At 53.8% G+C, this 11,639-nt stretch overlaps 1 protein-coding gene across 1 annotated transcript; it reads left to right on the forward strand.

Annotated features, from left to right (window-relative positions):
• Positions 1 to 866: 866 nt before the first annotated feature.
• Plk5 (polo like kinase 5 (inactive)) lies at positions 867 to 11,325 on the forward strand. The gene is made up of 17 exons (XM_020170722.1): positions 867 to 936; positions 1,623 to 1,726; positions 1,837 to 1,980; positions 3,125 to 3,238; positions 3,397 to 3,513; positions 4,044 to 4,173; positions 4,261 to 4,348; positions 4,430 to 4,525; positions 5,105 to 5,303; positions 5,425 to 5,551; positions 5,683 to 5,759; positions 6,224 to 6,293; positions 6,558 to 6,635; positions 8,813 to 8,969; positions 9,709 to 9,838; positions 9,914 to 10,024; positions 11,131 to 11,325. Exons 1-17 carry the CDS (start codon positions 867 to 869, stop codon positions 11,323 to 11,325), a joined length of 2,007 nt encoding a protein of 668 aa, XP_020026311.1.
• Positions 11,326 to 11,639: the final 314 nt, after the last annotated feature.

Below are 11,639 nucleotides of genomic sequence, written 5' to 3' on the forward strand. Positions count from 1 at the left end.
GCCAGGCTGGGGTGGGTAGGGGCCAGGGCAGGGCTCCTGCTTAGAGAGTCATCCTCAGCCCTGAGATGGACCTCAGCCAGAGAAACCCAGCAAGCGGCCAGGAGAGAGGGAGAAAGCTGGTCTCTATGCCACAGACATCAGGTGACAGGCTGGCTGCAGGGATCCGGGCCAGAAACTCCCATTTCTATGCCCCCAGGAAGCTTCTGGTGTTCCATGGACTTGGCAGCCCATCCTGGTACAAAGGTTCTGCCTGCACCAGTCCCTGGGACAGAAGCCTGGGGGCCATATTGTAGGGGCTCCTGCAAGCCCAAACCAGATTGCAAGTGGCCAGCCCTGCCTGGAGTCCAAATAAAGTCTTTTGCCAGGCAGGCGCTCTGCTAGCCCTTTTTGCTTTAGTTATTTTAAGGACAGGGTCTCAAGTTTTTGCTGGAGACCAGCTTGTACCTCAGTCTTTCTACCTATACTTTCTGTGTAGCTGGAATGACAGGTGTGTGCCACCATACCCCCTTGTTGGTTGAGATGGGGTCTTACTAACTTTTTGATACTGGCCTCAAACCATGATCCTCCTGAACTCTGCCTCCCACACATAGCTGGGATTGCAGGCACGAGTCACTGTGCCCAACCCCTCTTGCAGTACTTTAAGGCCTTTGACATTTTACAAGGGCTGGACTGGGTCTGTCTCAGGCCCACAGAGCCCTGAAAAGGTGGGCACACAATAGGTTAAAGCAAATTCTAGATTTAACACTTGGATGCAGGTGCACTATGGAGAAAAACTGGCTTTCTGTCCCCAAGGATTCTAGTGTGCCAGTGACAAGGTGGTTCAGGTCCACCTTTTTTGCTGCACCTGCTTCTCCTTAGCAGCGGACATGGGCTCCCAGGCCCAAGCCAGCTGGCTGGAATCCTCAGCCTGGGCCCTGAGACCAGATCCCAACAAAGGTGCCCAACCTTGTTCCATAAGACACGCTGGGTCCTGGGGGTCATCTACACCTGGATAACACAACATTTGATACACAGGTGTCCATTCAGTAGATGTTTCCTGTCCCCTGTGGTATGACCAGGCCAGATTTCAAAAGCCTGATTCCAGCCACACCGAGCCCCGCTAACCCTCCCCATTCATTGTGTTATGCAACTTTTGGGGATTAGTACTGTGGCTCCCAGAGAAAGCTGTCCCTTTCTGGCCTGGCAAATGACATGTCCTCCCTGGGCCTCCATGTGCTCACATGGGGATGGCCCTGGATCCCAGATCCATGTGGACAGTGAAATGACAGCACATGGGAAGAGAGTTGAGTCAAGTCTGGTGCTCAGAGAAATCCCCTTGGTTCCCGGACGGTCCAAGGCCACCCACTCTCTCTTCATTCACCTACAGCTCCCAAGTCACCACCTCAGGGACATACCCACTTGGCACCTCTACCAGGAGTCACAGACACCAGCTCCCACAGCCTTCTGATGCTGAGTCTTCATCATATATGACACCCCCGCTCTGTGGTACCCCGTGAACACCAGTCTCAAGTCTCAAGCATACTTTGGGGAAAGACCTGAGAAACAGCCACCTTGCAGCCCCCGTCCCGGAGAGGCCTCCTCGAGAGAACTAGATTAGCCCGGAGCCTCAGTTTCCCGCTTAGCGAAATGGGCGCAGTATCAGTTCCTAGCTTGCTGGAAGAACAAATGGATTGAGCGCGGCTCCTGGCGCTGCTTTGGCGCGGGGACCCGCGAAGCTCTGGTCGCTGTACTTCCCCAGCCCCAGCGGCACAGTGCTGCCGCTGCACCTGCCCTGGGGCGTCAGGGCTCCGCCCCGTCCCGCCCCTTCCCCTCCCCCTTCCCCTCCCCCACCAATAGACGTGCCGGGGCTGCTCGTGGGCTCAGAGCGCGGCGCAGCGGGGACCGCCGGCTGCGCCACTGTCCTCAGCACAGATGGAGCCCGCCTTCCTGCGCGACCCCGGCTCGGGGCGTGTATACCGGCGCGGGAAGCTGATCGGCAAGGTGGGGGCCGCCGTACCACAAGACCCCGGCAAGGAACTGGCTGGGGAGAGGGGTGTCTCAGCCAGGAGGGGCGGGGCTGGAGTGTGCTCGCGAAGGCCGGAGCAGAGGTGTGTGTGACGCTCCTGGCTTTTGTCTCTGCATGTGATCTGTGTCCTGTGAGTTTGGGGTCTGGCCCTGGGCTTGCACGGGTCAGGCGTCTGGGGCTGTGGTGTCCCGCCAGCGCAGCGTGGATTGTGCGGCGGGAACCGTAGTAGGCGCGCTGTTTGTGGGCTGTCTTTTTGGGGTGTGGGTGCTCCTCCCTGTGCCCTGTATGCTTCTCGGTTGTGTTGTTCCCAGGCGTGTGCGGGAATGCGTTGAGCATCTGAATGTGCTAAACTTTTCTGTGCTATCTGTGCTGGAGTGTTGTGTTGTGGCTCTGTGTATTTCATTCCTGTGCTGTTTGTGTGTCTGTGTGTTGCATCTCCTTCTATTGTATTTGGGTGTCTGTGTTTCTGTGTGTCTTAGTTGAGTATCCAGCTGTTGAGTTGTGTGCTCACATGTGTGTGCATGCGTTTTATTGTGTGTCTAGGAACTGTGTTTGTGTGTCTGCGTGTTGGGTATCCAGGTGTTGGACTGTGTGTCCAGACACTTATTGCGTTCTCTGTGCACCCAGGTCGGGTGTGTTTGTGTTGTTCATGTGTTGATCTGTGTGTCTGTATGCTACGTCCATGGGTTGAATTATGTGTCTAATGTCGTGTTCATTTGTTGTGGGTTTATGTATGGCATCTGTGTGTCGTGTGTCATTCATCCATGTGTTGTGTTGTATGTCCACGCGCTGTGCCCACAGACTGGGCTGCATGTTCAGGTGCCATGTTGTGCCCATGTGGTGGATGTGGGCGTGGTGGATGCAGACACTGAATTGTGGTCCATGGACTGTGCAGCCAGCTTGGGATGTATTACATGTCCTGTCCCTAAGTGTACGGCCAAGGTTTGTGTTTTCTGAGTCCATGTGTTGAGAGTGTGAGCTGTGTGTCTTTTTGTCCCATGTGTGTATGAAAATCCCTGGCACCAAGGTTCCTGGTGGCTCTGTGTTTCTGTGAATACTGCCGGCTGGCACACACCTGGGCACTCCTGTGGCTGAGCAGCCGATCCACCTCTAATGCAGGGCGCCTTCAGTCGCTGCTACAAGCTGACAGACATGTCCACCAGCGCTGTGTTTGCACTCAAGGTAGTGCCATGGGGTGGGGGCGATGCTGGACACCTGCGCCCTCGGAGGAAGGTATGCCCCTCATCCTGCAGCATGATCACAGGGAGTCCCTGTCTTTCCTTCCTGCTGTGGGTGCAGGGTGCATGCAGTGGAACTGAATGCTGGGGGGCACCTGTGGGGCAACCTTGGCGGCACCTTCGAGCTCCGTATGTGTGGGGCGGTGCCCACAGGTGGAGCATGAGATTGCCCTGCACAGCCGACTTCGGCACCGAAACATTGTGGCCTTCCACGGACACTTCGCTGACCGGGACCACGTGTACATGGTGCTGGAGTACTGCAGCCACCAGGTGATCTGAGGGCGGGGCTATAGGGCGGGGCCAGAGAGTGGGGCACGCCCACTCCATACTGCTGTGTAACTCTGCTCATCCCAATCCTATCTACCATGCTATCTCTGTTTCTACCTGTGCCCACATCATGCACTGTCACCAGTGTCCATCCTCACCCACCTGTGCCAACCTAGGCTCTTTCCACTCACCTAGGTACACCTGGTCTCACCTATGCCCATCTGTAGACACCTGTGCTCACTGAGCCCCTTCTGCCCTTAGCCATGTCCACCTTGGTCCAACTGAACTTAGGTGTGCCCCTTCATAGACCCCAATTAAACTCACTTTGCCTACTTAAGTACACCTGAGCCCAGCATATGCCCACGTTGTGTTCACGTTTGATCTTCTGGCCCATCTGAGCTCATATGTCCCAACTTGGCTCACCTGTGCCCACCCTGCCACCAGCCCTGTCTGCCCTGGTCAACTTGAGTTTCCCTTTGCCTTCTTGAGCCCCTTGAATTCACTGCCCACTTAATGCTGGCCGGGCCCTGCAGTCCTTGGCCCATGTGCTGAAGGCACGACAGACCCTGACGGAGCCTGAGGTGCGCTATTACCTACGGGGCCTGGTCAGTGGACTGCGCTACCTGCACCAGCGGCACATTGTGCACAGAGACCTGAAGCTCAGTGAGTGGGGAAGGGGGAAGGAATCAGGGAGCTGGGACCTGGGGACTGTGCCTGCCCTTGCACACACCACCACTCCTCTACCTGCAGGTAATTTCTTTCTAAACAAGAACATGGAAGTGAAGATCGGAGACCTGGGGTTAGCCACCAGGGTGGGGCCAGAGGGTCACTGCCACAGGTGAGAGTGGGAGGTCCTGAGTGCCCCCAAATCTGGCATGGAGCCCCAGCTTTCCTGAGTCCCCTATTCTTCTCCTCCCAGAGTGCTCTGCGGGACTCCAAACTTTCTGGCCCCAGAGGTGATATCCAGAAATGGACACTCATGCCAGTCAGACATCTGGGCTCTGGGTTGCATAATGTGAGTGGGATCACAGCATTGGTGTCTGGGGAAGCAGGCAGGACAGCCCAGGTGGGACCAGGTTCATGCAGGAGTGAGCATGCACAGGCAGTTCAGAATGGGTGTGCGTGTGCCCAGGGAAGGCTGAATGGAGCATGGCAGGTGTAAGCATACAAGTGGACAGGTGGGGGCAGGTGAAAACACACCTGACATCATTTGAATGTGCAAGTATGAGTAAGCTATATGTGTGTATGTATGTGTGAGTGTGAATAGAAGTGTGGCCAGATGTGGGCAGGTGGCAGTTGCAGGGCATGAGTGTGCAGATGTGAGGCTATGCAGCAGTGGGGCAGGTGTAAACATGCATTAGCAGGAACTGGAAAGGTGTATGCAGGTGTTACAGGTGATGAGGTAGAGGCCGGTGGACAGATAGATGATATCTACTGAGCTGCATGCAAAGGAATGACCAGGTGTGAGTACATGGAGCACAGGTGTGGAAAGGTAGACCCAATATGTGTACAGAGTTGGGGCGTGGAGGTGGGTATGGCCAGGTGTGCGTAGGTAGGTGGGAGCACACCTCATTCCTCCCCTCACCACATCCAGGTACACAGTGCTGACTGGCATCCCACCTTTCACGGGGGCACCCCTATCAGAGATGTACCAAAACATCCGTAATGGCCACTACCCGGAGCCTGCCCACTTGTCACCCAATGCACGACGCCTCATTGCCCGCCTCCTGGCACCCAACCCAGCTGAGCGGCCCAGCCTGGATCACCTGCTGCAGGATGATTTCTTCACACAGGTGGGCAGTGGCCCCAAGGGCTGACCCAGCATGATGATGTCAACTGGGGGTCCACTGGGACCAAGTGCTGGGGAGCCAGGCAATGTGAGCTGGAGCTAACCCCAAACCCCCCACTCGGCAGGGCTTCACTCCACAGCGACTGCCCCCCCACTCCTGCCACAGCCCACCCATCTTTGCCTTCCCCCCACCTCTGGGCAGGCTATTTCGGAAGGTGGGTCAGCTGCTGCGGACGCAGTGCAGGCCACCCTGTGAGTAGCTCACCTGCCCACACCTGTGCTGCCTTACTCCCACCTGACCATGCCTCCCACCTGGTCACCACCACTCCATACCCCTGGTGGTTGTGAGTGGCAGGCTCCGTAGAACCTTGTACCTCCCTCAGGCCCCTTCACTCCCAAAGAGGCCCCAGGCCCAGGAGAAGAGGGGCCAGAACTTGACTTGATGGAGTGGGGCAGCGAGGTGAGCTATCAGGGAGAGATGGGGGGCCACGGAGGGCATCCCTGGTCACTCTGAGGCTCCCTCTTCTGGGAAGGCTTTCATGAACCACTTGCTAGAAGCTCCAACCTGCTCTGGAGCCCCCAGGCCAGAAACCCTCCCTTTTAGAGGTTCTTTCCTGACCCACTGGGGCTGGGACCCATCTGTCCTTCATATCTACCTGTCCTTGGGGCTCCCCAAGGACATGGGACCCTATTTCCACCCATTGGTTCATTTTATAACACTTACTGAGTGCCTACTGTATGCCTTTGAAAAACTCCCGGGCTTTATCAAAGGTGGTAACAATTCCTTCATATGCCAGGTAGAGGGAGAGGCTGGGGAGGGCCCTTGGGGGAATCCTGGAGCCCCTCACCCACCCAGGCCTCTCTCAGGGGTGGGGGCTATCCCTCACCTCTCTGCTGCTCCTCCCAAAGGTCTCCCTATCCCAGAGAAGGGCTCCCTACCCTGAGGCCCCCATCTACCTGCTCATGCAAGGGACCCTGCGAAGTGATTCAGCAGGTGAGCAGACCTTTTCCCATGTAGGGGCTTTTGGTGAGCTGGAAGCATCTAGACATGGAGGTACTGACTACATCTTGCTGGGGGTCACAGTCCTGCTCCCAGCCTCAATTTTCCCACCCGGAACATGGGCATGATGACTGGGTTCTTCTGGGTTTGCGCTGACACTTTCCTGGTTGCAGGAGTCTGGAGGAGGTTGGTTAGAGGGACTCCTCTTGGTGGGATCCCAGGCCTGTATATCTCCTATATATAGCTCTGTCTCCTCAGGTTCCAATGGGAGCCCACAGCTGGAGGTGGAGGCAGCCATCAGGAAACTGCGGCTCTGTCTGGATGTTGGCCCTGTGGGTAGGAGCCCAGCCTGGCCCTTTCTCTTAGTGTCCAGGGATGATTGCCCATGTCTCCATGCACAGGGTATTTCTCCTGGGTATTTCTGGGGCTCCCCTGGGAAACATCAGGGTATGGTGACTTCTAGCAAGTTGCTTTGCCGTTTGGTGCACAACATATATTGAGGAAGGCTCTGGGGGTCAGCCTTCTTTCAGGTTCAGGGATCTCTAAAATTCTTAACCCAGTCTTGCTTGAAGGTCAAAGAGCAGGCCAAGGGAAACCTGGCTGGGGAATTAACTTTGGCCAGGAAACCATCATGGAGCCCTGTGTCTGTCCATCTGCCACACTCCAGATAAGACCCTGTCCCATCCCTCAGTGTTCCAGCACCCAAACCTTCCTCCTTCTCTCCCTTCACCCCGCTAGCCACCCACAGTCTTCTGCTCTGAGACAGGACCCCAGATCCCAGCTGGAGGTCAGCTTCCCCCAATGGGGAACCTTTTCTTCCTGTGTGATCCATTTTGATTCTGTCTCTTCAACTTCTCCTGACTGTACAACAAGAACTGTAGACTTTTTCTTTTTGAGACAGGTCTTCATGTGTAGCCCATGCTGGCCTGGAACTTGCTGTCATCCTGCCTCAGCCTCCCAAATGCTGAGATTACAGGTGTGCAGCCATACTTGGCTAGGACTCCAAACTTTAAAGACTCCCATTAGCTATGTGAGGTGACACATACCTGTCATTCCAGTACTCAGAACGCAGAGGCAGGAGAATCAAGATTCAAGGCCAAGGACTAAAGGTATAACTCAAGCAGTAGAGCTCCTGCCTAGCAAGCAAGAAATCCCAAATTCAAACCTCAGTACTGACAAAAAAGAAAGCCCGGCACCGGGGGCTCATGCCTGTAATCCTAGCTTCTCAGGAGGCAGAGATCAGGAGGATCAGAGCTCAAAGCCAGCCAGGGCAAACAGTTCTCAAGACCCTATCTCAAAAAACCCTTCACAAAAATAGGGCTGGTGGAGTGGCTCAAGGTGAAGGCCCTGTGTTCAAACCCCAGTATCACACACACAAAAAAGTATGCAAAAGAGTTCAAGGCCAGCTGTGACTGGACATATGGCTCAAGTGGTAGCTGCCTAACAAGCAAGAGAACCTTCCAGTACTACCAAAAAAGAAAAAGAAAAAAAAAAAAAAAGAGTTAAAGGCTAGCTGGTCTACCTAGTGAATTTCAGGCCAGCTTTGAGACCCTGCCTCAAAAAACAAAACAAAACAACACAAAAACCCAATAAATAAAATAAAAAGAGGCCCTTTATCAACTAGAGCTAATTTTTAAAAATTTAATAAATAGAAAAATAATTTGAGATTTATAGAAAAGTTACAAAGATAATACTGACTACCCCTGTCCACCACTCACCTCTTTGCACGTGAGCTGGTCATAGTGTATGTGACCAAGGCACGTTGCTAAACTGAGCAACCCGCACAGGGCTGCTGTACTGAGTATACCACACACTATGTACATGCATGTCTCCAGTTTCCACAAGCACCCTCTTTTTCTATCCCAGGGTCCCATGTAGCATTGAGCAACTACTTTTAGTAATGATTTTTATATTTTTATTTTTAATTGGCATGATAGTAGACATTTATGGACAATAACGTGACTTTTGTGCGTGGTGCCAGTAATGAGCCCAGGGCCTCTCATCACTGATCAAGCAGTCACCACTAAGCCCCAACCCAGTGTGACATTTTGATACATGTACACAGGGTGTAGTGATCAGGGTCATTAGTGCATCTATCACCTCAAATATTTATCATTTCTTTGTGTTGAGAACATTCAAAATCCTCTCTACTGGCTATTTTTAAATATTTGATGAATTATCGTCTAAAGTCATCCCACTGTGCTGGACAACTTTAGAAATGCCTCTTCTCCAGCTGTGCCCTGAGTTGAATGATTTTTATTTTTAAATACAAAAAAATTTAAATAAAATAAAACAAAACTCATGGACATCACAAGCAATCCAGGATCAGTCATTTCCAGAGGTGTCTCGTGAGCCTGCATTCTCTCCTGCAAGGCACTGGTCAGGAAACTGTGGGCTCCTGCCCATGTCTGCTCAGCCTGCTAGCCCACTGGGAAAGCCCCAGGTCCCTGCCCAGCCCCTGCCTGGGGTCCCACCTTACCCTGCTCAGCTCACCTTGCTTTTGTGCCCAGCAGCCACACAGGACCTCCCTGGGGAGCAGCAGCCCATCCTCTGGGTTTCCAAGTGGGTAGACTATTCCAGCAAGTATGGCTTTGGCTACCAGCTTTCAGATGGGGGCAGTGGTGTCCTGTTTCGAGATGGCACCCACATGGCCCTGCGCCCCCCAGGAGGGTAAGTTGTGGGAACCAGGCCTTCTTCCACCTTTTTTCATTCATTCCTCAAGTATTTGTATTAAGCACCTGCTGGTAGACTATGCTAAACAAATGAATGACTAAGTTGACTTCAGCTGGTGTTTTTCTGAAGGAAATAAACCATGTGAAGGTGCAGGTTAGGAGGGCAAGGGTGGTGAGGAAGGGGTCTCTGAGGAAGTCATGTTCAGGTTATACGCAAATAACAAGGAGCCAATGGCCTGGAGATGTGGCTCAGTGGGAGAGCGTTTGGCTACTATTTGTGAGGCTCTGTTTGATCCCCAGGCTCCCCCCACCACACACAAAAGGCCACCTGAAACAGCATTAGAGACACAGGGAACAACATATGCAAAGTCTCCCAGATGGGGCTGAAGGTGGCAGATATAAGGAATGGTGAAGAAGCTAGAGTGAATGAGACAAGGGGAAGGAGACCTCAGATAGCCTGTTTGGTGTGGGCCAGAGAATAAGCACATGCTGTGCCACTACTCAGTCTTTCTGGCGGGAATGACAAAGGACCAGCAGGGAGGTGGCCGGACTAGACAGCCAGGCAGCGGCGGTGGTCAAGGAAGAGGGCTGGGATCTGGACTTAGTTGGAGGCAAGCAGCCTGGAGTCAACTGGGAGATGGGAGGGGTGCATTTAGGGGTGACAGGCCAGAGGTGGGGGGCATGGTGGATGGGAAGGTGTCCACCGGGCGCCACTCTCACACACCCCTCGCCCGCAGCCAAGTGTGCTATTTACCTTCACGCGGGGACCTTCAGACGTTCGCCCTGAGGGACGTGCGGGGCCCGCTGCGCGCCAAGCTGGCGGTGCTGAGGCTCTTGGCCTGCTACATGCAGAGACGGCTGCGAGAGGTGAGGTCCGGGCGGGCTGGGCTGGCGATGGACGGGAGGCGGGGGACCGGTGGCCCTGACCTAGCGCGTCCACAGGAGGGGACGGCGTCCGAACCCACGCCGCCCGCCGCGCCCAGCCTCTGCCTGCTGCGCTTCATCACAGCTCCACAGGCGCTGCTGCTGCTGCTGAGCGACGGGACACTGCAGGTGAGAGGCGGGGGCCCCGGGAAGCATTTGACTCCTGCAAATAATAATAATAATAATAATTAAACGTTTTGGCCCATATGTGTAAAAACTGCAAAATCGAGCCCATGAGGTGGAGTGTGCCTGGAGATTAAGGCAGGAAGACCTCTGGAGCCCAGGAGTTGGAAACCAGCATGAACAACATAGGGAGATGAGAACCTATCTCCAAACAAAACAGAAAAACAATCAAGAAAACCAACTGGACCCAGCGCCAGTGGCTCACCCCTGTAATTCTAGCTACTCAGGAGGCAGAAATCAGGAGGATGGGGGTTCGAAGCCAGCACTGGGCAAATAGTTTTCGAGACCCTATCTTGAAAAAATCCCATCACAAAAAGGGCTGGTGGAGTGGACCCCGAGTTCAAACCCCAGTACCAGAAAAAAAAGAAAGAAAACCAGCTGAGTGTGGTGGTACACATCTGCAATCCCAGCACTCAGGAGGCTGAAGCAGAAGGATTGAGAGTTCAAGTCCACCCTGGGCTACACAGTGAGACCCTGTTTCAAAAAAGAAAAATTTTCATACCAGGCATTGGTGACTAACACCTATAATCCTAACTACTTGGGAGGCTGAGCTCAGGAGGATTGTAATTCAAGGCCAGCCCAGGCAAATAGTTCTGAAGACCCCATCTCCAAAATAACCAGAACAAAGTGGACTGGAAGTGTGGCTCTAGGGGTAGATTACCTGCTTTGCAAGCATAAAGCCCTGAGTTCAAACCCTAATCCCACCAAAAATTTTTTTTTAAAAAAAAAAATTTAAAGGATGGGGTGTAGCAAGGTCCTGGGTTCCAGTACCACACACAAAAAAAGAAAAAACAAGTGACCTCACTTGAAGCTGGGACACTAATGCTCAATGAGGGGGCATAGGATTAAGAGTGGAAGTCTTATAGGGTGGCCATGGGTAGGGAAGTCCCCATTTGAGCCTTGGTTTTCCCCAGTACAGCGGAGCCTGGGCTTCCAGGTGGGGCAGGCATTAAGACTCAGGTGGGGCTGTCAGTTCAGTTCACTTGGGCTGGGGCTGGGGGCAGGTGCAGGAGCTCCTTCTCCCCATGACCTCAGCTTCTCACCCTTGGTAGGTCAACTTTGGTGCCACTCAGGACCAGCTGGTACTGTGTGGCGAAGGTGAGGGGCTGCTGCTCACCCACCGGGAGCCAGGCCAACCCAGAGCCTGCTACTCACTGAGTGCTCTGCGGAGTCACGGCTGTGTCCCTGCGGCCTACCAGTGCCTCCTCTTTGCGTTCCACATGCTGCAAAGTGTCCAGTGTCCCTGAGGGTGGAAGCAGACCTCTACCTGGGGCAGGATCCACTTCTATTCCTACTGCTCGCCCACAGGGGATGTCCCTGTGGAGAGCTGGGGGGCATGTGGGAGGCACGGGACGGTGGATCCTTGTCTTGTGACATGACTGTTCAGTCCAGACTTTTAAGAACCTTTGCTCTTTTTTTTCTTGAAAGAAAAGACTCTGTAAGCTGCCGTTTGTGTCTTTTTGGGGAAAAGAGTTCCAGGAGCTTCAGGAGTGGGGAGGTGGGGCATTCTCGTGGTGGAGGTGAACTAGATTTTCACTTGTGCAGGAATTAGCACAGGAAA

Source organism: Castor canadensis, chromosome 14, assembly GCF_047511655.1.
Source record: "Castor canadensis chromosome 14, mCasCan1.hap1v2, whole genome shotgun sequence".
NCBI classification, from domain to species: Eukaryota; Metazoa; Chordata; class Mammalia; order Rodentia; family Castoridae; genus Castor; species Castor canadensis.